The sequence below is a fragment of the Perissodus microlepis genome, chromosome 20, assembly GCF_051167445.1.
Source record: "Perissodus microlepis isolate ML-2025 ecotype Zambia chromosome 20, ASM5116744v1, whole genome shotgun sequence".
NCBI lineage: Eukaryota > Metazoa > Chordata > Actinopteri > Cichliformes > Cichlidae > Perissodus > Perissodus microlepis.
The window spans coordinates 35,049,310-35,075,039 of record NC_140480.1 but is presented as its reverse complement, the minus strand read 5'-3'; the positions used below and the strand labels follow the sequence as shown (position 1 = coordinate 35,075,039).

Below are 25,730 nucleotides of genomic sequence, written 5' to 3'. Positions count from 1 at the left end.
GGTATAATTCTCAAACACGTAGCCTAAAGCAGACGACTCGTAATCTGGAGAGGAAATGGCGTGTCACAAATTTAGAGGATCATCATTTATCCTGGAGAAATAGTTTGCTGCTTTATAAGAAAGCCCTCCACAAAGCCAGAACAGCTTACTATTCATCACTGATTGAAGAAAATAAGAACAACCCCAGGTTTCTCTTCAGCTCTGTAGCCAGGCTGACAAAGAGTCAGAGCTCTGTCGAGCCACCGCTCATCATCCTACAGAATAAAAACTCTGATTAGGAGGAGACTGAGTGATAAATGTATAATTAAAGATTTTTCTCTTCCATGAGGATCAATAACTGCTGTAATACACAGCTGTGCCCACAAGAGTGCAGCATTGGACAGTTATCGATAATCTAAGGAAAAATGAAACTAGCCTCAAAACACCACCCTTCCATTCACTTCCGCTTCTGGAATTGCAAAATATATTTGAGTAATTCTAAGGATGAAGCTCTGTCACAGGTAAACTTATGGTTGGGTATTAGTAACATTTTAGGCAATAAAACAAAATGTTGGAGACAAGTTGTGAAAATAAGTAGATTTTCTGAGAATGAAGTCAAACATTTACAAAGATAACAGTCTGGGAGGAAATTGTATTTTTACACCCACAGGTGATTCTCTGTTAGCTGTTAACCTGGGATATCTCAGTATGGAGCGTCCTTAAGAAATCAAAGTGTGAGGCCTAAAAACTCTACAGCAGATGATCGGTGCCTGAAAGTCACGTCCTTAATAAAAAGAAAAAGACCCGACACAGGAGCTGAGAGATGATCTGGACCTTCAGCTGATCGTCCGCTGTTCACCGAAACCTCATCAGAAGAGGCCTCAATGGAAGGGCGTCTGTCAGGAAGTCAGAAAGGCTGAGAACTAGCCTGATCAAAATCAATGGACCAGCCCTGGTGGACTGATGCATCAATGTCATGGTTAGTGTGTATGGAGGAACAACAGTGAAAGTCCACAGCCGCCTGTAAACACCCCTGGAGGCTCAGTCTGGGCTGCATTTCAGCCACTGTTGTTGAATTCTTGCTAAAACGCATGGATTGAACACGAAAAAGTTCTATAAGAGTTGGATTCACCGTGCAACACCATCTGTCCGACTTGACGGTCATTAGAATCACATAAATTCTGTTTTTGGCTTCTAAACTGGATTTCCATCCATCGCTTTACCTATTTCTCATTTTCCCAGCACAATGTAAGTTCAAGACTTTTGCACAGTACCGAGACTGAGCCAAAATTGAATAAACAAAACTTTTACTATCTTAAACCCTATGTGAGAAGCACTTGAATGCAGCATCAGCCCTGTTTATTATTGTTAGCACTGTAAATTCCTACAGTTCCGTGAGTCCGCGAATCAGCGCTGATCTCTGATTGGCTGCCCCTGGAGCCAAACAGCGCTCAGCGCCACACGCTTTCCTGGAGCAGAAGAAGAAAAAGAAGGAGCTGCGACCTGTCAGCGCAGAGACGAAACCCTCTCAGCGGCTCCTCCGGAGAGTCCACACAGGCTCTGCTCGGCCAGAGGACCAACTGCTGCCCACATTTATCCAGAACACACTTTACACGCTGAAGCGGGAGGAATCTTCTGCGCACGCGTGTGAATTCTCTTTCTTCTGAAGGCTGTTAGCTCAGCGCGTTAGCCTGTTAGCTGCTCCGTGTCCGATCTGCAGGACTTTCCTCGAGAGGAGCGGACAGAGTCCACGGGAGCTGCACCCACACTCACCTGGGATCCGGTTTACAGACGCACCTGCGAGTTTACGGTCCAAGCTCGACTTCTGCACACAAAGTCTGAGCGGAAGCTCAACAAAAAAAGCTCCTGCAGAACAAGGAAGTCTAAATGAACTTTGCTGCTAGCCGTTAGCTGGCACCCTGCTAGCCTCGTAGCAACCATTCATTAATTGCAGCTGAAGGACACCTGCCCGCTAGATCCGTTGTTTCTTCTGGAAGCTGAGCTCACGGCTCGAGTTTCAGACATGATCCCTGACAAGCCCCCGCAGGAGAACGTGTTCCACGGCTCCGAGGAGCTGAAGGAGGCTCACGTCCCGAGTTTCGACAAGTACAGAGAGCTCTACATGAAGTCCGTGGACAACCCGGACGGTGAGTCTCCTCAAAACGGCAGCTCAGGTAGCAAAGACGACACCTGCGACCCCAGGTGACACAGGTGATGGGTCAGGGTTAAAGCAGAAGTGCAGAAACGTCATCGTAGAGTCAGCTAAACTTATAAAGTGTGAATGGGCAGGTGCAGATAGTCCCGGAGTGCACGCGCACGGGGATGGAGTGTAGACCTGTCTTCATGTACAGATGCACAGCTCCCTGCGCGTGCCCTCTGTGCTCTCCTTTGATCTGTGACATTTTCCGCTCTTTGGTTTGGATTCAAGCGATCAGGCAGGTGCAGTGACATCATAGCCAGAGACCATGGAGACCAATTTAGTCTTACCAGTTAGCTGAAAACCACAAATCCAAGTTTTTAAAAGATGAAATGGATTAAATACAAAAAGAAACACAAGATTGTGGGTGTGAAAGCTGCAGTTCCTCTAGCGACCAGCGGAGGCGCCAGCATTGAGTCGGTACCCATAGTCCCAGAACTGGACCTCTGGATCGTGTTTGTGCTGTTGGAGCCTTTTGGAGCTTTGTAATGACATCATGTGACCAGTAATGTCTGCTGTGAGGTCACTGCACTAACAGACCATCTGAGAAGGCGGTGCTCCAGGTTGATGCACTAATACGGTCCAAGGATGCAGCTTGGTGACTGCACAGCATTTGGTGATACCTTTGACTCCACCCTCTCATCCACATGTGGTCACCTCTGGAAACACAACAGCGTGTTGGCATCATGGCTACGCAGGCTGCTGTTAAAGCCGTCAAAGTTTAGTTAGGGTGAAAATGAATGATCCAAGCATTTATGTAATCCATTTATTGTAATGGGAAACAACTTTGATACCAATAGGCCGAAGAAGCTGAAAAGGTTCAGTATCTATAAAATTAAACATGTAGCAAAAAGAGACGAAGTAGCAGAGTGTCACATAAAATCACGCAAAGCTGCTCAGCTGAGTCCAAGAATAAAACCAATGAGCTGGAAATGAGCAGCATTTTAAAAATCCACATGTCACCAGTTCTCTGGATGAAATACTCCAGTTTTCAGGACCTTTTTCTTTTTTCATCAGACTGAATATTTCTGGACTCATGTCATCTTTGTTCTGTTTCATAAGCTAAATGACTGCTTGGGCAAAAATAACATGAAACTTCTCTTTGTGACTTGAAAGAAAGTTTTGCTGTTCTGTTTGTAATAAGTGTAGTTTAGTGTAACCCATAGACATGAACTTTGAGATTATTTTAGTTTGGTGGCAGTAAGGAAGTAGTTTTACCTGCTCAGGTGGTTTCCTGGAGGGAGGTGTGTAAAGCATGATATCAGCCGGTCTGTGCTGCAGGCTTCATGCACGTCACAGATGACAGTTTTTAGAGGAAAACTTTGCAAAGCGGCGTCTGGCTGCAGCAGCAGCTGTTAAACTGTTTAACCTGAGCTGGTTGATTATTAACAGTGATTAAAGCTGGCTGTGTTTATAGGCTCTGCTGTAAGCGACACCTTTTCAGGAGTGTGTGTGTGTGTGTGTGTGTGTGTGTGTTTTAAAAACAAACTGTAAACACATCAGAGCAGTGCGTCAGGAGGGTAGACATATTTAATATGAACTGTATTTGTAACGAGCATAAACTCTGTACTTGGAACATAAACTGTCCTCAGGGAGAACAACAGGACGTAAAATACTGTAACACGGCGGTTATAATGTAACCACGCAATTATGTGATACAACAAAGAGAATAATAAATGGTACCAGGTAGGGCTCCACGATTTTGCATAAAATGAGAATCACGATTTTTTGGCTTAGAATTGAGATCACGATTCTCTCACGATTTTCTTTTCCAGTATAAATATTTATTGCACTTATTAACTGCACATCAACTTCGTAACAGTTGAGACTGAACATAAAAACAATAAATAAACATAAAAACAACAAATGTCTCACGTTTTGTCGTTGCCGCAAAATGTTGTACTGCTTGAAATTCCGTCTCCACCGTTGCTCGACGCTGCGTGTATAGAGCAGGTAGTGCAACAATAGAAAAATAGTTGCGGGACGGCACTGTGTAGCGTTTGTCTAGGCTGTTGATCATTTTCCTAAATCCCTGGTTTTGCACAGTGTTGATGGAGCCATATCTTTGGTCAGGTGATAAGTGATAGCCTCCGTAATTTCTTTGTGCCTGCGGGAGGTCGACGGGTATGGGGAAGCGCTGTAAGGTTCCCGTTATTGATGTTTGGGTGGTTGACCGGGACGGATTTTCTCCTGTCACTTTCTCGTCATCCCTGACCTGCTCTCCGTTGTTTTTTCCCTGCTAATTTTAGCAGCCAGCTTCTGTATCACGTGGTATAAGGCTCCGCCCTTGTCATTTGTTGAGCAGGAAGAGTGAGCGCTTGTTTTCATGCAGATTACGTCCCGGATCAAAATGCGGTACAATCGTCGTCCTTTTTTTTTTTTTTTTTTTTTTTTTTTTAAATCGTTGTCATTTGGAAATGAGATCGCACATAAGTATGAAGAGATCGCGATTTTCTAACGATTAATCGTGCAGCTCTAGTACCAGGATGTTACTGCAGTAATAATACAGTGTAAGGGTACATTGGTATTTCCACGCTAACGATGATGTCACAGACTGCGTGATGCTGGTGGTGATGGAAGATGCGTGTGTGGTGTGTAACTGAAGGAAACGCAACACCATGTTTATTTACTGTTTATTATTGTTGTTGTTGTTGTAATAGTCGTACAGTTCATGTGCAAACTGATGCGTCTCCCTCTGAACGCTCTCACTTCCTGTCCCGCAGAGTTCTGGGGCGACGTTGCTAAGGACTTCTTCTGGAAGACCAAGCACACGGGTCAGTTCCTCGACTACAACTTTGATGTGACCAAAGGAGAAATCTACATCAAGTGCATGGAGGGAGCGTCCACCAACATCTGCTACAACCTGCTCGACCGCAACGTCCACGAGAAGAAGCTCGCCGATAAAGTCGCCTTCTTCTGGTCAGTGTGTTTGTGTGATTTCAGCAGATCTATGTTATGGAGGGTGTGTGTGTGTGTGTGTGTGTGTGTGTGTTTACTCTGATCAAGAGAAAAAACCCCCATAAATAACTAAAATAAAATTAGCACTGTTAGCTGTGTTCTTATCACTGGGTCCTGTAAACTGGTGAGTCGGGGTAAACAGCTGGAGAACAAAAACCAGTTTCATCTCATGAAGGTTGTCGGGCCAGCAGGACTCTCCCTCTGAACTCACACTCGGCGTTTCAGCTGAGTCTGCTCGTCCGCCCTGAGGACAGAGAGGCGCGACTCCAGTCCCTGACCCCGGCAGACACGTGCAGGCGGAGGCTGGTTCACGGGTGGGGGCGACATCGTGAATCTCAGGTGTGCATAAAGCCAAACAGACCCGAGTTTCTCCATCAGTCTTACCTGCACTGGCACAAAGCAAAGGTGTGACTGCTGTTTGGTTGCTACAGTGAGCCAGCACACAGGCGCTTCGCCCAATGAGGAGCGACTTTATCCCACATTTGTGTTACAGACGCCAAAACATTAAACACAACTGGAATAGCTTAATCAGAGCAATGAGTTAAAAATGATGATAATACAGGAACTCGACGAATAAAATAACACTTACATAGAAATAATATGTAATAAAAGCTCATATTTAAAAAAAAAAAAAAAAAAAAGATTCTGGAAAAATATAAACAACAGGCTCAAATATATAAAAATATTAAAAATGCTTTTGGCCTCTGAGTAGCTGCATCTTGTTCTCACGACCTTTGAACTTTGACTGTCATGTCCAAGCCAGCCATTCGTTCTTGGGGCTGATACAACACTAACAGTAGCAGGACTGAGCACGGGCACATGGTACACCGCCGTCCTCTCCTTTGTCTCCGTCTCTCATAAACAGATTGTGTGGTTTGGTTTATCAACCATGAATCTAAAATGAGTGACGTCACTGAAGCTCACAGCCTGAGGAAGAAGAAAATGTTTCATCATGTCAGAATAAAAATGATTTAAGTCTGAGAGACTTGAACATAAATCGCATTTTAGATAAGCCAGCTCTGTCCTCTCAGGCTTCCTTTCATCGTTGCGTCACTGTCCTGTGGTCACAGAGGAGTGGATGCTGTGAGCAGAGCTGTTAGAGCGAGCTTCTGAAAGCAGCAGCAGATCACTGGAGAGGCCTGGAGGGCTTTTATCCACCAATCTCTGGAAAGCATCCAGAAGGTTCAGTCCAAAGTTTGCTGAGCGTCATCAAACAGATTAATCTGGTTATTGATTAATGCTCGAAGTAATAAAATGTTTCCACACGAGTGCAGCTGATCACCTTTAAGACTCGACATCTCTGTTCCCGTGTCAGAGCTGAATTACCTGTGGGCTGCCTGCAGCAGAGAGAAATCCCTGCAGGAAGCATTAAACCTGTCACATAAATCACTGACCTCTCAGTTTGTTTTAGAGGATTTAAACTGAAAATGCTCAGGCATTAATAACAAATCAGAGAGAAGCGAGTCTAACATGTCATGTTTTTAAAACTCCAGGCTTGACTTCAGTTTCTTTCAATTTAGTTTTATTTATACAACAACAGTCGCCTCAAGGTGATACAGAGAAAACCCCCAACAATCATATGACCCCCTATGAGCAAGCACTTTGGCGACAGTGGGAAGGAAAAACTCCCTTTTAACAGGAAGAAACCTCCGACTGAACCAGGCTCAGGGAGGGGCGGGGCCATCTGCTCTGATTGGTTGGGGTGAGAGAAGGTTTGACGTCCCTGATGTCAGAGGCTCCACCCACCTGTAGCTTGCTTTAACAAGGCGGAGCTAATATAATATATTTTAATGTTTTTATCAGGGTCGTTTCAGCGCTGGTTATGGAGTCGAAGCTCCGCAGATTTTAAGGGTTTTTGGCCTTTTCCTGTAATGACCTTCTTTCCTCAGAGCGTGAGACCCCACCTGAGTGGGGAGAGGACCCAGAGTGGCTGAGTCTGATCTTTGTGAGACAGTGAAAAACCTCCTCACAGCTCCTGGAGTCTCAGTGACGTTTGAGCCAAGTGTTGAAAATAAATCCAACACTGTTGTGTATTTATAGGTGTGTGTGTGTGCGTGCTCCTCTAACACAGGCTGGTGTGATGACTGGGCTAAGAAGCGCCATGACCTTTTGTTGGCGTGTTTGCTTCCAGAGTGTGTGCGTTAGCTTGTTAAACACTGAAGAAGTTAACATCAGATTAGCTGCTGCTGCTCGAGAACGTGTGCAGTCCCGTTTAACGATCTAATTAAACGACGTGGCTCAAATTTAAAACATAATATCAGAGGTGTTTTCTGGTCGTGCTGTAACTGCTTGCTGAGACTCCTGTAAGCGTTAAAATGCACAAACAGACACGTGTGCAGCTCTGAAAGTGTTAATGTGGTGGTGCTATAAATGGCCCAGCACCTCCACACAATCAGTCACGCCAGAGGGACGTGAGCCCGACGGCGGGCACGCGGACCCGGCAGCTCGGGTATCAGCCTGGAAGTGCCTGCAGAGGTCAGGACCTCAGCACAGCTGCATTCTGTGAGTCCCAATCAGCTGAGAGCAGCAGGCGAGTCACAGAGACCGTTCAGATATGTGAGCGGCCCTCCCACCATCACACGCGCATGCACGCGCACGCAGCAGTGTTGAAACGCCCCTCGCTGCTGCAGACAGAGGCAGATTGGGATCCCAGTTGCTGCTGAGGTTCTGGTTGTGCAGCTGATGCCAGTCCGTACTGGACGACAAACGAGCGAGAGCCAGAAGAAGCACATTTACACCTGAAACGTGTCAAATTTATGCAACTTTTCACCGCCGAGCGTAACGTAATTCTTATGGCAAACACGAAGCTCTAGAAAGAAGCTGAAATGTGTTTAGTGTTAGTTTCCTGTTGTGAAAGAAACGTTTTCTTTGTAAAGTTTGTAAGTTCAACACTATGAAAGTAAAACTGACACAAATTTTCACACCTCACTGTAAAATCAGCCTTTGATCTGAAATGTATGTAACTTATTTTTAGATGTATGAATTTTTAAAAATAAACCTCAATCCTGGTTTGTGCCAAATTTCATCTGCGCTCCGAACAGCAGTCAAACAGTTTCAGGTCTAATGAAAGCAGCTGCACTAAACTGAACAGAGTGACGTTCTGGGCTGGTTCCAGTTTGGAGTTAGTGAACTGAACTAGCTGAGAAATGATTCACCGGCGTCCAGGCAGCGTGGACAGCAGGTGTGTAAATGAGGCGATGTCGGTGTATCTAAAAGGAGGGTGAGCGGGGCGCCTGTGTGTGTATATCTGCAGGCGTGTGAGGTTGTAGTTGCAGTTTTTCGGTGCTGGTTTGTAGTCGAGTTTGTCCACGTGGGATCTGAGCCACATTATTCTGTCTGCAGCCTGCAACGCTGCCCGGCGAGCTGCCCGGCGAGCTGCCCGGCGAGCTGCCCGGCGAGCTGCCCGGCGAGCTGCCCGGGCTTCAATAATCTGCAGAGGCAGAGCTGTCGCAGCTCGTCCGCCTCTGTCTGCTGTAAAGGCTTCATCTCATCCCTGCAAACTGCACGCGTCTGCAGGACAGGGAGGGAGGATGTGACCTCGAGAGTCGCTGTTGCAAGTTCCTGAAACGGCCAGAATGACGCGGTGTTGTGAAAAAGCAGAAAGTTTTCATGAGGCAACTTCAACAATGTGAAGATTGCTCAACCTGAAAGGCGTCTGTGCCAAGACTTGAAGTTTCTGCTCTGGTTGGTTTGTGAGTTGTTTTTCTTAAAGGAACACCAAAAGCCGTTTGTCCAGTCTGGGGTAAAAGGTCATTCAATCATTAGTTTCACCAAAACGCAGTGTGGCTCCTTCAGGATCTATAAATATGAGGAAACCGGTTAATTCTGAGAAGTTGCCCAAATTTCTGCTCTGGTTGGTCGTTACATGGAGGCTGACCTTATTCCCCGGTGTACACGAGTGTGCTGCTGGATGGACGTGACCTCCTGTTCTGAGAGAGCGTGAACCATAAACATCAGTGTTTTCCTGCACAGAGGCCTGATGAAGTCGTTGATGGCCCTCAGTTACTTTAACCTCTGGGAACGTTCAGTGGAAAACTGAATCAAACAGACACAAAGTGCAGATTTCTGTCACGTAGTAACAGCAGTGACCGTTATCAGCCTGACTGTTCTCTGAGTATCACGCCTCTGCTGCTCTTTGGCGCCGCGCTGCGTGAATCCAGTGACGGTTTTTAACTTTGGCTGATTTGAAATGATGTGAAACCAGCAGCCAGCTTAGCCGAGCTAGCATTGGCTAACATTAGCTAGAGGAGAGACTGCTCAGGGTTTGATCCTGAACGACTCCTGTGCATCATGGAGTCTCCCGCCGACGCTCACTGTAACTTCCTCTCAGCTTTGTGGCCTCAGGAACGCATCGCAGAGGCTGCTCAGCAGCCGCCGGGCAGCTCTGAATGCTAACAATTACACCCTATGATTGTGTGGAAGTTGTGTGTATGCAGTCACTGATCTCTGAGCTTAAAACAGTGCAACACAAACCAGAAACAAAGATTTTGGTCGCAAACACAGAAATCGATGTGACGGACGTTGGAGGGCACAAAGAGCTGCAGCAGAGCCTTTAATCAGGAAAGTGACCGTAGAGCTCATCAGCTCGTGTGACAGGCCCAGCGTCGCGTGTTAGTGATGCGTTTCCTGATCCGAAGGTCATCGGCTCTCGGAGGACGAAAGCATCGAGATGTGAGGAAACCTTACATCTTGTTGTTTGTTTTTAATACATGTGTTGACTGCTGATTTCAGGGAGGGCAACGACCCCGGCGACGAGCTGACGGTGACCTACAGGGAGCTGCTGCAGAGAGTCTGTCAGTTCGCCAACGTCCTGAAAGCTCAGGGTGAGTCATCTGCTCGCTGGCACCGCCCCCTCTCAGCTCTCTATGAAGTGAAAGGTTTCGTTCACGATGGTTTTATGTGCTCAGATATTTGGATCGAGTCATAAATCCTGCTCGCTTCTCTTTTTTGTCTCCAGGCGTGAAGAAGGGCGACCGCGTGTCCATATACATGCCCATGGTGGTCGAACTGGTGGTCGCCATGTTGGCGTGCGTACGCATCGGAGCGGTCCACTCCATCGTGGTGAGCTGCAGACGCCCGTGAACACGGTGGTTTGAGTTAAAGATGGAGGCTAACGCTGGTCTGCTGCTCTCAGTTTGCAGGTTTCTCTGCAGAGTCTCTGTGTGAGAGGATCGTGGACTCTCAGTGCTGTCTGCTCATCACTGCAGGTCAGCCTCACACACCTGCACAACGCACCTGCAACAAGTTCCCGCTCATTAAAGATATCCATAAACCTGCAGGGAGGTGGTAGCAGTGTTGAGTCTGACCTTGACCTCTGACCTCCTTTGGTTGGACAATAAGCTACTCGTGGGTTGTAAAAAAGGTGAAATGCCCGAGTTAACTGGGGAGCGAGATCAGACCAACGAAACGTCCCAGAGCTGGAGAAGCTGCTCACGCCAATCATTCCATCTTTATCGATCTCTGTCTTCACCCAGAGGTGGAGCCGTGACGCTCGCGGCGTCAGGGTGGAGCGTTTATGTTGCTCGTTTATTCGTCCTGATGATCTCATACCAAACGTGCACCTTTGAGTTCACGCTTTCACCTTTTATGCAGCGTGCACACGCGTTTCACCCACCAAGCTGGACGTGGCGGTGAAGAGAGGCGCTGGCCGAGGTGCTGAGTTGGGGCCAATAATCAGTCTTATTAGCTGGATTAGCCACACACACTCATTCATCCTGTAAGCAGATCATGAGGCCCGGTGCCTCTGTGGCTGCCGTTAACTTTGACCGGCACAGGTGGAGGTTCGGTAAACCGGTGCAGGCGTAGCTGCAGACGTAGCTGCAGAGTTGATGCTTTGTTAATCCGTGTGCACGTTATTGCGAGGAAGGATCCGTCCTTACACTAGGCGCTGAGGATTGTTAAAGCTGGGATCTTACAGTAAAGCTAAAGTTAACCTGTGACCATCACAGGCGCTGCTGCGTAAAGCAAAGCATTTCCCATCAGTTCTGCTGGAAGGGAGAGTGATTGGCTGTAGTGACGAGGATCAGACTGAAGGTGAAGCACATGGGGAGTGACTCGCTGATGGAGCTGCAGTGAAAGCTGAGCTCCACCAGTCTGATGTCACAGCTTTGGCTGTCGGGGTCTGTGTGCTCGAGTGACGCAGCAGCAGCGTACAGAAACCACGCAGAGCATATCTGATCAGCTGACGGGCCAACACGGAAGGGTTCGACTGATTAATGGAGGATGCTGATTTCAGCTCTTTGCTGCACTGAAGCAGATTTATTACTGACATTGAGCTGAAGGAGTCCTCAGTCTGAACCCTGATTACTGAAACCAGGTTGTAATCCAGCTAATGGAGTGCGTGTCTGTGCGTGCGTGCGTGTCTGTGCGTGTGTGTCTGTGCGTGTGTCTGTGCGTGTGTGTCTGTGCGTGTGTCTGTGCGTGCGTGTCTGTGCGTGCGTGTGTGTGTGTGCATGTGTGTCTGTGCGTGCGTGTGTGTCTGTGCGTGCGTGTGTGTCTGTGCGTGCGTGTGTGTCTGTGCGTGCGTGTGTGTCTGTGCGCGTGTGTGTCTGTGCGTGCGTGTGTCTGTGCGTGTGTGTGTGTCTGTGCGTGTGTGTGTGTGTCTGTGCGTGTGTCTGTGTCTGTGCGTGTGTCTGTGTGCGTGTGTCTGTGTGCGTGTGTCTGTGTGCGTGTGTCTGTGTGCGTGTGTCTGTGCGTGTGTGTGTGTCTGTGCGTGCGTGTGTGTCTGTGCGTGCGTGTGTGTCTGTGCGTGTGTCTGTGCGTGTGTCTGTGCGTGTGTCTGTGCGTGTGTGTCTGTGCGTGTGTCTGTGCGTGTGTGTCTGTGCGTGTGTCTGTGCGTGTGTGTCTGTGCGTGTGTGCGCGTGCGTGTGTGCGTGCGTGTGTGCGTGCGTGTGTGCGTGCGTGTGTGTCTGTGCGTGTGTCTGTGCGTGTGTCCGTGCGTGTGTCCGTGCGTGTGTGTGCGTGCGTGTGTGCGTGCGTGTGTGTCTGTGCGTGTGTGTCTGTGCGTGTGTGTGTGTCTGTGCGTGCGTCTGTGCGTGTGTCCATGTGTCTGTGCGTGTGTGTCTGTGCGTGTGTCTGTGCGTGTGTCCATGTGTCTGTGCGTGTGTGTCTGTGCGTGTGTCTGTGCGTGTGTGTGTGTCTGTGCGTGTGTCTGTGCGTGTGTGTGTGTGTCTGTGCGTGTGTGTGTGCGTGTGTGTGTGTGTCTGTGCGTGTGTCTGTGCGTGTGTCTGTGCGTGTGTGTCTGTGCGTGTGTGTGTGTCTGTGCGTGCGTGTGTGTCTGTGCGTGTGTGTCTGTGCGTGTGTGTGTGTCTGTGCGTGCGTGTCTGTGCGTGTGTGTGTGTCTGTGCGTGCGTGTGTGTCCATGTGTCTGTGCGTGTGTGTCTGTGCGTGCGTGTGTGTCTGTGCGTGTGTCCATGTGTCTGTGCGTGTGTGTGTGTCTGTGCGTGCGTGTGTGTCTGTGCGTGCGTGTGTGTCTGTGCGTGCGTGTGTGTCTGTGCGTGTGTGTGTGTCTGTGTCTGTGTGTGCGTGTGTGTCTGTGCGTGTCTGTGCTGCTGAGGCCGGTCTGACGGCAGGATAAATCATCTTTCCTTTTCTGTGTAGATGGTTTCTATCGAGGAGATAAGCTGATCAACCTGAAGCTCTTAGCTGATGAAGCGCTGCAGAAATGCAGAGACAAGTAAGACACACACACGTTGTCATATCTTAGTGAGGACATGTCATTGACATGAACGCCTAACCATGACCTAACTGTAACCCTGACACTAAAACCACATTTTGAGTCTCAAAAATGTCTTCAAGCTCGTGGGGACGGGCTGTTGGTCCCCACAAAGATATGTAAACATGTACACATGCTCACACACTCAGGTGTGTTAGCCTATCAGAGCGACTTCACCCCCTCCAACCGTGGCTGCTGTTGGTCCCAGCAGAGCGGCGTGACGCAGTGTGTCACAGATCCTCCAGACTCGACTTCCTGCTGAGTGTTAAACTTTATTGTAGCAGCTGCAGGACGAGCTCGTCGTTTTATCGGAGCTGTTCGACTCTGATGTGTCTCAGTTTGATGATGTCACACATAATAAAGGTTCTCATTATTATTATTATTATTATTAAGTATTTATTGTCATTGTCAGAGAACAATGAAATTGCGTTTGGAGCTTCCGTACAACCCATAAATACAATAATAAAGAAAATAATAAATACCCCTTAAAACCCAAGTGTAAATATTTAACCCAGTGTGACTCCAGTGCAATAAGACAATCCTTAGCAACAACATGAGAACATGACAAGTAATGTTCATAAGAAATTCAGACAAAGACCTGAGAAACATGACAAAGTACAACAATGCAACCCATACAATATTATTGTACTGTGAGATATGATGTCAGATATGATAGTTATCTATTTAAGAAAGAGGGGGGGGGGCAGGAGGGGGAAAGAGAATAAAGATATGATGCACCAATGCAGACCAGTTCAGTGCTATTAAAGAGTTGGATATGGTTATTGTCCGTGAGAGGGGGGCAGAGAGTTCAGAAGCCTCACAGCCTGTGGATACAGGCTGTTGGCCAATCTGGATGTTCTGGCCTGTATAGACCTGTACCTTCTCCCTGAGGGCAGCAGGTGGAAAAGGTGGCGCGCAGGGTGATGTTGGTCCCGCAGGATACTATGCACCCTCCTCAGACAGCGAGTGGGGAAGATATTACTAATCTCTGGCAGACTTGTTCCAATAATTCTGCCAGCTTCTTTCACCACCCGCTGGAGTGCTTGCTGATCGGCCTTGGTGCAGCTGGGGAACCACACTAGAAATCCATACGTCAGAACACTGCTGATGGCACAGTTGTAGAAGTTCAACATCAGAGATCTGGGAATGTGTGCGCTCCGCAGTCTCCTCAGGTAGTAGAGGCGCTGTTGGGCCTTCCGTGCAACTGAGGTGATATGGTTGCCCCAGGACAGGTCCTCGGTCACAGTTACCCCCAAGAATTTAAAACTACTCACCCTCTCCACCGCCTCACTGCCAATGAAGAGAGGCAGATGGTTGTTATGACCCTTCCTCCGGAAATCTACAATGATCTCCTTGGTCTTTTTGGTGTTTAAGACCAAGTTATTGTCGTGGCACCATGACTCTAGTTGTTGCACCTCTGTCCTGTAGTTTGTCTCATCGTTGTTGGATATAAGTCCGAGCACTGTAGTGTCATCGGCAAACTTAACAATGAGATTGGACGCGCAGGAGGAAATACAGTCATGGGTGAAGAGAGTGTATAGCAGAGGGCTCAGGACACACCCCTGAGGGGCACCGGTGTTGACCACAAGGGTGGAAGAGGTGTTCTTACCCACTCTGACACTCTGTCTACGGTTAGTGAGGAAGTCCACAATCCAGTTGCACAGAGAGGAGTTAAGTCCCAGTTGGTGGAGTTTGGGACGGAGTTTGTATGGCCGGATGGTATTAAAAGCCGAGCTGTAGTCTACAAAGAGGAGCCGTGCATAGGTGTTCCTGTGTTCCAAGTGCTTCAGTAATGTGTGCAGCACTGTGGCGATCGCATCCTCGGTTGACCGGTTCTCCCTGTATGCAAACTGGTGCGAGTCCAGGGATGGTGGAAAAGCAGCTCTGATGTGTTTAATGACCAGTCTCTCCAGGCATTTGGCGGGAATGGGGGTGAGTGCCACAGGTCTGAAATCGTTCAGACATGTGACATTTGACTGTTTTGGGATGGGAACGATGGTTGCTGCTTTGAAACAGGATGGCACCAGTGAACAGGACAACGAGGTGTTATATATAGAGGTGAAGACGTCCGCCAGGTCCGCAGCACAGTCTCTTAGCACCCGGCCCAGCACTCCATCTGGCCCGGCCGCCTTCCTGGTGTTAATGCTCCGGAACACACGCCTCAGCTCATGAGTGCTCAGGACTGGAGCAGGGTCGGTTGAGGGGAGAGGGGACAGGACAGGGTCGGTGTTCTCCCTATCAAAACGGGCGTAAAAGAGATTTAGATCCTCAGCCAGAATAGAACTGTCGGCTGAGGGTGATGGTGTTCTCTTCTCATTTAGGCAAATCTGAGACAGTCAGGTGGGAGGAGTCTTTTTTTTTTTTTTTGTTATGAACTGAGTACAAATGAAGGCAGGAATCATGTGACCTGTAACGTTGCTGCCCTCTCGTTCTGTATTAAAGCGGAGCCGTGCAGCACGCCGCTGATACCTGTGCTTTCCTTATCAGCTCCTTGCAGCAGAGCGAGCCGTGTTGGGCTGGTTATGTATCTGCATGTCATCGCTGCTGCTATCACCTGTTGTCTGTCTTCCACCATCGCGGTGTGGAGTCGGTCCTCGTGCTCTGATTGGTGCTGTGAGACCTTGCTGCTCGGTGTGAAGTAGATTTTTCACCATAGATTCACGTGTGTGATCGCTGTTCCAGCATCAATGTGCTTTTTATTGTTTGCATGAGAATGATCGAGCCTGCACACACTGATGGGTGGGAGCTCCTATTACAGTGCAGAGTGTGGGATCTACTCACCCCTGCCTTGAGTTTAGGTGGTGCTGCGTGCCTTTGTGAGGTCACAGTGACGCGTACGGATGTGTGTCTGTCTGTGCAGAGGGTTTCCGGTCGGGCGCTGTATCATGCTGAAGCACCTGTCCAAAGAACCGGAGGGGATTCTGGGATCTCAGTCGCCTCCCGCCAAACGGCCGTGCCCCGATCTGCAGGTAAACCACACACCTGAAGGTTTTGTCTGCCTCACCTGAGTCACTGCGAGCGCCGCCACCATCAGGTCTGCCTGTAACTTCTGACCTGATGGAGGCGGTGTTTCCTGTTGCAGATGGAGGTAGCCACTGAGCCGTCTGATTGGACCTCCGTTGTAGTCGTTCAGAGTTTGAGTTTTGTGGAAATTCCTGATTATAAATTGGCTCTGAAAATTTTATAAAGGGGAAACCAAACCAGGAAGTGAGTGGGAGTGACTCACTGCCCCTGCTGGACACTGGAGGAACTGCACGATTCTCGCTGACTTTTCTTTCTTTTTCTGTTTTGTTCTGTTAAATCTGAAATCTCAAACTTCGTCACTGTCACGATTTTATTTTGGGGATCCTGATTTTCATCTTTGTGTTCTTCCTTTTCAATAACCCTTTTCCCTCATTACTTCTCCTTCCTCTTCCTCCTCCTCCTCCTCCATCTTCCCCCCATCCAGCAGGAAAAACAGGCGGGCAGAGTAAAGAAAACGCGTCCCGTACCAAAGGTATTTTCACAGCTGACCCTCGATAACATCTTTGCTTCGACTCTTTGTTTTAGAGGGAGTTTCACTCTGAGAAGAATTTGCAGATCGCTGCTGCGGAGCGGAAACAATAAATGTGATAAGAGCGAAAGCTTCAAGTCTTACTGAGCGTTTGGAAGCTTTCAGTCATTTTTGGCATCATCCATTCAAAAGCTCTGATAAGATTTAAAAGCTCTCGTTGCTGATTTATTGTTTTACCTGCAGCAGCAGTTTGTTCCTCTGATTTTTGACAGTTCAGATTAAACCAATAAAAACAGATTTTCTTTAGATCTGAAATGAGTTTTAAATATTTGGAGAACATTAAATAATGGCATCATTCAGCCCTGCATTTAGAGGAAACCCGTCAAAGATGGAAGTGCTGCTGCTTTCTGTCGCATCTTTGTCTGAACTGTTGAAGCTCGCTGGAATAAAAAGTGAATTCTGAGTGTGGATTAACACTAACACTTTCTCTTTGTTGTACAAACACTCCTCGTGTTGTGCACTTTCACCTGTGAGTCCTGACGGAGGCGAGCGCTCGCCTGTGGGCGTTGTCCACGCCCTGAGACGACTCCGTGTCTGATAAACCTGCTGTAACGCTTCTCTCCTCTAAACGCTGCGAGTCCCGAAGAATCAGAGCTCCGTTTGTCCGGAAAATAAAATCCGGAGACACGGATGAAGACTATAATCGATGACTCAGCCATCCCTCAGTGAGAGTGCACGCTGAACGAGGCGCTCGCTACGATAAAGTGACAGACGGAGTACTTTGGTTTTTACTCGGTTCAGGTGAGCCCGCCAAGCTGTTTGCACCGCTCGATTGATGACTCGAGTCAGCAGTGCCTGACGGTGGTTAGCTATGGGTGGTGTCACCGACACATACATGAACCACAGGTAGATGTCAGGAGGACTCCGCCCCTCGTTGTTTCCCAGGGTAATCAGGTGGGCTGGGTTATAAACCGCATCGCTGCTCTGATGTCATCACACATCTGGTGCAGATGTTTCACACTTTGACACACGTGACGTTGAAACGGTGAAGGTCGGGTTTATTTGTATGGCACATTACCAACAGTTCATGCTGCACAAAGTGCTTAACAGTGTAAAATAAATAAGATGCACAACAATGATGCAGTGAAATATAGGAAAACAAGTCAATAAAAACAACAACTAAGGCCGTTAAAACCAAAATGTTCAACGTGTGTTAAAAGCCAGACCATAAAATGTGTCTTTAGTGATGATTTAAAGTGTTAGTGTTTGTGCAGGTCTAATATTAAGAGGAAGACTGTTGCAGAGTCTGGGTCCTGCCACAGAGAAGCCTCTGTCACCACCACACTTTAGTCCAGGAGTAGTTAAGGTTAGTTCTGACCTGGACCTCACGGTTCTTCCTGGAGCATAAACCAACAGGAGCTCAGACGGGTGAGAAGGGGCTCGTCCGGTTTGTGATTTAAAAACAAAAAGTAAGATTTGGATCCTGTGAGGAACAGGGAGCCAGTGAGAGGCCAACGCTGGGTTACAGGCTCCTTCAGTTTAGTGCCAGTCAGCAGACGAGCAGCTGCATTGTGGACCAACTGGAGACGATGAAGAGAGGCCTGGTCCAGTTACCAATAATGACAACTTCTGTTTTGTTTAATTTAAAAACTGTGAAACCATCCACTGTTTGACGTCAGCTGCATAACAGCTGCAGTGAGTCTGTCCCTGCTTTCAAAGGCAGATCGATGCAAGTCGTCTGCAACACCGTGAAATGAAAGGTTGTAGCGTGAGAACATAGAGCCCAGTGGCAACATGTAGACTGCAACCAAGGCAGGACCCAAACCAGAGCCTTGAGGTACACCAGGTCCAGTTCTGGATACAAACAGAGCTCTGATTCTTCCTCGCTAACCAAGATGCGGGCGGGGCCTTGTGTTTTCACGCTACTTACCTGTCCACCAGAGCTTACCTGTGCGACAGCCAGGTAAGATTCAGGTCCAAGGGTGGTAATTGCTCCTCTTTCCTCTGCATGTAAACCTGAGCAGATTTAGCTGGAACCCACCCGAGGCCCCGCCCACTCGACGTTCACCCGTCAGCTCTGTATCTACCTGTTCGACCGCGAGAACAGCATCGTGGGAGCCGCAGCTCTGTGACATCAGACCCGGGTCGATTTCCTGTGTGAAAGCGGCTCGTCAGTGGATTGTTTTTGGCTCAAAAAGGCAAACGAGATGGACCCAAGCGGCCACGCAGCCGCAGCACTGGGAGTAATGGGAGCGATTGTTGCCGACTCGTCCTTCACGTCCGCTGCTCTGACAGCTTTACTTTAAAGCATTTACATAGTAGAACATAGTTCAGATGTCTGTCGGTCGTTTATAGTCCAACAGTCCAGATGTTTTTGCAGTCACATCTGGACCTTTAACACAGGTCAGTGTTTGGTGCTGGAATAGAAGACGTCACCTGAAGGTGGTGTTGGCTCCGTCAGGTGTGCTGTCAGTGAGCTGGGTTTTTACTGAGTTTACGAAACGTAGACAATAAAATTTATATTTATTTATTTTGTAAATTGAACTTTGAGGATCAAACATTGGTACGTATGTAAAGTCCACCCGCTCAGTGTTCACAGCTTTCTTCTTCGGCATTCCCAGATGGAAACCCTGTAGTTTAAACCGCCGCGTGTGCCCGGGTGGAACGCGACCCTGCCCCAGAGAGCTGCAGCCTTTGCTGCTCCGTGGGAGGAGCGTTTTATTCCGGATCCTCGTTAGTTATCAGATAATCTCCCAGCTGTTTCGTCTGAAACGTGTCGCTGATGTTAAATTCATCGTTGGACATATTTTAATATCTCGGCTTCAGGTTCCTTTGTGTGGTTTTTAAAAACGCTGGCGTCGCCCGGGGTCTGATGGACACGCAGGAAACCAGTGGGCGTGGCCTCTCTAACTCTCTGTGGCTCTGTTCTCTCAGATTCACAGCTGCTTCTTCTTCGCTGTCTTCAGTAGTTTGAAGGTGTGAGTGTCAGACTAACTGTTTGGTGTCTTAGATTTTACAGGCGCTCGTCTGAATGTTTACAGGCCGATCGACCAGGTTTCAGGCACGACTTTGGCAGTTTCACGTGTGTGTGCGTGTGTTCAGGTGCCGTGGAACCCCGAGGTGGACCTGTGTTGGCACGCTCTGCTGCGTGGCGTCTCAGACGAGTGTGAACCAGAGTGGTGCGACTCTGAAGACCCGCTCTTCATCCTCTACACCAGCGGCTCGACCGGCAAGCCGAAGGTGAGGAAACACACCTGTGGGTCACCTGCGTCTCACTTAATGAGGCGTCCTGCTCAGATACTCATAGTGTGTCTGAGGAAAGCCCACCTTCATCATCACCTTCACACCTGCTCACCGCAGCAGGCGGAGCTTCAGTAACTCGTTCAGGGTGTCTGTGAGCCGGAGAGTGAGGCATGAATGTTATAAGCATAAACTGTCACGGCCTTTATTTTCCAAACGCCAAGAAAGTCCAAGAACAGGTTTGTTTTAGAACTTCTGACTTCATCGTTTAAAACTAAATGGTGTTTATTTCGTGGAAAATTATGAACAGAAATCAACCAAATAACTTCTTACAACTTAAAATTAAACGAAAGTTAACTTAATCTGCTTTAACAAGTTCAAAAAGTGGTCAAAAAATCATTTTTTGCCAAATCATCCGACGTTTGGCAAACAAAAAAACCATCTTTACCACACGCCTCCAGGGTGCTCGCAATCCCTTGATTAATGGGAGGGTCCATAAGCTAATAAACCAATCACTTTCCAAAAATAAAATGAATTACAAATTTACATAACAAAAACTAGGTCAGCATATTGTTACAACTTTAAAGAAAAAACAGAAATGAATACAAAATTTATAAACAAAATCAAAAATGGCCACAACAATAAACAGTGGAGATGTTTGGGTTTGTGCTAGAAGGGATCGACAGCAGGTGAAGTTCCAGCTTTCCATCATCTCCTCCGACTCATCCAGATCAGGGGCGCTGGAGACTCTCCCGGCTGCCACAGGGAGGGGCGGGGCACACCTGGTCCATTTACAGCATCCTGCCATGCGATTGCATTTGTCCCTAACCATCGGGAACCCTCAGGTTAACTTTTATCGAGCGTCACCTCCACCCACCTCCACCAGCTGCTTCTTCCACACATTTAACTACTAAGATCTGCTGGAAACGGGCGGTACCCACACTGCAGCTCATATTTGTATTTGGAGTAAGAGGAAGTGGAATAACTGTGGGGTCATTTGATGACTTCCTGTTTTGATCACGTGGAGCCTGCTCATATTTCTGCGTATGAACGCTCCTCGCTCCTCTGAAGCTCCTCTCGTCTCGCCTGCAGGGAGTTCTCCACACCGTCAGCGGCTACATGCTCTACACCGCCACCACCTTCAAAGTGGTGTTCGACCACCAGCCCGACGACGTGTACTGGTGCACGGCGGACATCGGGTGGATCACCGGGCACTCTTACATCACTTACGGCCCGCTGGCCAACGGGGCCACCAGCGTCCTGGTGAGTGTGCGAGCGCGCTCAGACTTCCTGTTTACAGGTGTGGGCTGACGTGTGATGTAACACTGATGTGTCTGTGACGCTTTAACCCGGATAAATGAGTCCAAAGCTGTCTGATGATCAGAGGCTGAAACTTCCTCCAAACCTCAAAGAAAAACTTCCTGCAGTTATTTTTGTACATGAATCTTTTGTGTGTGCGTCAGTTCGAGGGTCTGCCCACCTACCCCGACGTGAGCCGTATGTGGGAGATCGTGGACAAATATAACGTCACCAAGTTCTACACGGCTCCCACCGCCATCAGGCTGCTGATGAAGTTTGGAAACGAGCCGGTGCAGAGGTGAGCCGAGGCCCCTCCTCCCTCCACGAGGAGCCTGCGGGGTAACTCACCTGTGCCTTTGTGTGCAGGTACAAGCGAAGCTCTCTGAAGGTTCTGGGGACGGTCGGAGAGCCCATCAACCCCGAGGCCTGGCAGTGGTACTACAACGTGGTCGGAGAGAAGAGGTGCCCGATAGTCGACACCTTCTGGCAGACGGAAACGGTGAGTGATGGTTTCCTGCAGTTTCAGCACCGCCGCTTCCAAACGTCTTTATGTAGAACGGATCGGTCTCCATTTCTAACCTGCCTTTCTGCGTCTTTGTGCACCTGCTGTTTCTCTGCTGAGCTTTTACCTCAGACTGTGGGCTGTGCTGCCCCCTGCTGGGCGGCTGCCTGAGATTAAAGTTGTTTTCTGTTTTCAGGGAGGACATGTTCTGACTCCTCTGCCCGCGGCCACGCCCATGAAGCCTGGATCTGCTGTGAGTAAGGCTGAACATGATGTGGAAACACGTTTAGGTTCAAACGTGTGTTTGGGAGAAACGTTAAAAGGTTAAATGAAGAAAATAAGATAAAACAGTGATCGAGGCTTTTAACCCTTTGCAACTGTGCACAACTGTTTTTAAATTCCAGTAGAATTACAACCACGTAGGCTAGCGCAATCATTTTCTTTGCATATGAAACTGGACGAGTCGTACTTGCTTATATCTAGTCTGCTCAGTTTGCTTCCACAAACGGCTTCTTGCAAAAATCTTGTAAAAGCACTGACAACAACAAAATCATCATAATCCAGAAACGGGCGTTGCTGATCTGATCCAGAAGTGACGGCATTTTTGGGGGGAAACGTAGTTTTTCCCCTGCAGGGCCTTTCAGAGGTTTCCTGCTGTGTTTGAACGTCATGTTTGAGTCCTGTGTGGTTCCCGAGAGGCTCGAAAGAAAACGGGTTTATGCTGTTTTTTTGAAAATTGTGCACAATAATATTTATTTTGTTTTTCCTGCAGTTTATAAAAATTAGTGCATCTCAAAAATGAAACTATGAAGATGCTCAAATTTCCCGTGCTTGGATATTTGCAATTTTTTTGCATTTACAGTTTTGAGGGATAAACCTCTGAAATGTGTTTAAAACAAAAAAAAACCAGAATCACAAATGATTTTCTATTCTTTTGTAGTTTATTCCACAGTTGATGTAGGTACTATGGACATGAAGATGAGCTCTGGCAGACTTTGGGTTTAAAAGGTTCAAAACTTTACATCTGACAGAAACGATGCGTTTGGGTCCAGGTGAGACCCGCCTTTATGCTTCTGTCACCACAAACAAGACAAAGGAAACCTGTAAATCTGAAAACAACAAAAACATTTAAAGATAAATTCATGAAGGAAAAAGGGAAGTGAGGAAAGATATAAATGGTCCACGTGTGAAGGGGAATTTGAATGATGAGAAGAAAAAGACATTAAACACAGAAACAAGTCAATCAGGTTTTCTCACCATTTATTGTCTTTTTAAAAATATTTCTTTTTCATTTTGTTGCTCTCGGTTCCCCCCTCCCCCGCGTGTCCCCACAGACGCTCCCGTTCTTCGGCGTGGTGCCGGCCATCCTGAACGAGTCTGGGGAGGAGCTGGAGGGGCCCAGCGAAGGATACCTGGTCAGCCTTGAGTAAATGAGCCTTTATTTGTCTTCGTCCTTCCTGCGCGTCTGCGAGCGCGTCACACCTGCCGTTTGTCTCCGCCCTCTCACACAGGTGTTCAAGCAGCCGTGGCCCGGCGTGATGCGCACCGTTTACGGAAGCCACGAGAGGTTTGAAAGCACCTACTTCAAGAAGTTTCCTGGATACTACGTCACAGGAGACGGTGAGCAGCGCGTCATGTTTGACTCGACTCTGCAAGCGTCAAAGAAACAAACTCATCGACTTTTACACAAACTTTCGCTCGTATTTGCGTCAGACTGATGCCTCTGCAGCGACCGTTTGAAACTTTAGCACATCAGAAGTTTCTAATTTATGAATTAACCTGTAATATTTATTATTAACTAGGTGTTTCTAAAGGGGCGTGACCACAGGTCTGTGTGGCTTTCACAGCTGCTGTGGATCTAAAACACGACTCGGCGTCTCGGCTGCACTAAATGCACTAAACTTTTTAATCCGGCCCCTTCATTTTCTCGCAGGTTGCCGTAGAGACAAGGACGGGTACTTCTGGGTCACAGGAAGGATAGACGACATGTTGAACGTCTCGGGTAAGACGCGACCAGCCAGTTACTGCCTGTGAAACCCAGCTGTTAAACATCTGTCTGACCAGCAGAGGGAGCTGTTTCCCTACGTGTGTAAACTTGTTTCATACGCAGCCGCAGGGATTTTGATCTGTAAATGTATAAAATCCAAAACAAATTCTTATTTGATTTTATTAAGTTTCTTTTATTAAATGATCATTTTTAAAAACTTGGTTTAATAGATTTTATTTTGCACCTTCTCGTCTGTTCTGAGTTTTTTACGTCTCAGCGCGTTCCTGCGTGTTTTATGCGCTCGTCTTCGCTCGTGTCTGACACCCGAGGGTGATTTCTGGCGTAACGGTGACCCCGTCTGCCCTGCAGGTCACTTGTTGAGCACAGCTGAGGTGGAGTCGTCTCTGGTGGAGCACGAGGCCGTCGCCGAGGCCGCCGTGGTGGGCAGACCTCATCCGGTCAAAGGAGAGAGCCTCTACTGCTTCGTAACGCTCAATGATGGCGTGATGTACAACAGCGAGCTGGAGGCGGAGCTAAAAAAGCAAGGTGGGTGAATGGACTGTAAGTCTCCTCCGAAGCTTCGTTCCTGTCAGGCTTGTTGATCTGTGAGCTCTCATCATCTGACGCGAGTTATACTTTGTGTTCACAGTGAGGGAGAAGATCGGCGCCATCGCCACACCCGACTACATCCAGAACGCACCCGGACTGCCCAAAACCAGATCTGGTAACGAAGCTAGCTGCTCTGTTTCACGTTAGAGACGAGTGAGGGTTCCTCCTCGACACTCAGATGTGTCGTTTCTACCTGCGGCTGGCGCGGGCGGTCGCACCTGTAGTCGCTCTGCTGAAGCCGAGCTCTGCCTTCTCTCCGTCTGCAGGGAAGATCATGAGGCGGCTGCTCCGTAAGATCGCCTGTGACGAGCGGGAGCTGGGCGACGTGTCCACGCTGGCGGACTCCACGGTGGTCGAGCAGCTCTTCCAGAACAGATGCTGCACGGCGGTGTGACGCCTCCGGGATACTCGGAGGGAGACGCCGACTGCAGCCACACGCAGGAACAGCTGCTGCGAACCAGCCGAGGAGGAGGAGGAGGGAGTCCATAAACTTGTACAGCAAACAACCTTTAGCTCCTGATGGTGATGATGTGAGAAGGCTTGGCTGCAGGTAGATCGTAGGCGTGTCCACATGTGCAGTAACTCCTCAAACCGTCACATCTGTCTGCACGTCCACCTGCAGATGTTTCCAGATGTTGACGCCGCTGCTCTAACCGCCCTGCAGTCGAGCTGAGCGGTTGAGGATCAGGGTAACACTTCATGTTGGTCTTCTCCCAGTTTTTTAGCCAAAGATGAGCTAAGAGGCACCTGATCGATGTCGAGTGTCGGTCTCCTGGTTTAAGGCCGATGTGAAGCGCTACCCCTCTCCCACGCTGACTCCTCCCCTCCCGTCGTGCCACAGTACCGTTATGTATGCTGACGATTAGCTAACCATGAAAACGCTCGGCTTTACTTTTAACGTAGTCCCTTTTTTATGTAGGAATCTTTTAGGTTTGTGTGTCTGCATGCTTCTGATTTATGATCAAAGCTTCCAGGAATCTGCATCCACCAATGATCCGGGATTGAGCGTTCGATCTCCCCTTCAGTCCGTCTCCTCGGGTACCTCCGGACCTCTCAGCGCTGCTGAAGGAAGTCCTGTTTGGAGTCAACACGACGGAGAGCGGGACTTCCTGAGGAGCGGTCTATAAACCAGAGTGATGCTGGAAGAGGCGCACGGGGACGAGCCGCCTCTGAACATGATTTCTTCTCAGACTTTTGCGATCGCACCTCGGGTCTTCTGTCCTGCTGTTTTTGTTTCGTTTGTAACAGCTGAGCAGCGATCGGCTCGTGTGTCAGTCTGGAGGAACCAGAGAAAACCTTCAGTGACTCATAACTCATCGACCTGCTGACGACCAGCAGAGTTTGTGCTCTGTTTGGGGTTCAGACTAAAAACCTAAATTGTGAACGATGTGGTTTAATTTGAAGTGGGACTAAAAACATGAACACTAGGTCTGTGGATTAAAGTGAGAACACTGAAGTTTGAAGCAGGTTGTTGGAGCCCTGAAAGCTTTCTCTGTGTGCTCGACAGACGTCTGATTGTGATTTAAAGGCCGGTTAGATTTCAGCTTTTATTGTCCTTTATTTTTTAATTCTGTTGCTGTTTGTATCTCAGTGTGCCAACCACAGTGAGCTGGGTTAGAAACTCTAGAAGCTCTTCCTGTCTTTCTGACTCGGGTGGAGGAAAGAACGCAGCTGATTTTCAGTTTGGCGTTTTGTTTGTTTCCCTGTTTGTGTCAAAGTGTTTGCAATGACAGTAAATGAACATGACTACTG

General features: G+C 48.3%; 1 protein-coding gene across 2 annotated transcripts; it reads left to right on the top strand.

Annotated features, from left to right (window-relative positions):
- The first annotated feature begins 1,427 nt into the window (after positions 1-1,427).
- acss2 (acyl-CoA synthetase short chain family member 2) lies at positions 1,428-25,730 on the top strand. 2 transcript variants are annotated; one of them, XM_084917952.1, is made up of 19 exons: positions 1,428-2,126; positions 4,900-5,095; positions 9,866-9,957; positions 10,092-10,195; positions 10,269-10,341; positions 12,734-12,809; positions 15,709-15,817; positions 16,297-16,344; positions 19,444-19,581; positions 20,674-20,844; positions 21,045-21,178; positions 21,247-21,379; positions 21,579-21,635; positions 22,717-22,797; positions 22,894-23,002; positions 23,316-23,384; positions 23,739-23,915; positions 24,019-24,093; positions 24,245-25,730. In XM_084917952.1, exons 1-19 carry the CDS (start codon positions 2,003-2,005, stop codon positions 24,370-24,372), a joined length of 2,094 nt encoding a protein of 697 aa, XP_084774078.1. In that variant the 5' UTR covers positions 1,428-2,002; the 3' UTR covers positions 24,373-25,730. The 2 variants fall into 2 exon arrangements, with proteins under 2 accessions (XP_084774078.1, XP_084774079.1); XM_084917953.1 differs by lacking the exon at positions 16,297-16,344 and having other exon boundaries at positions 1,429-2,126.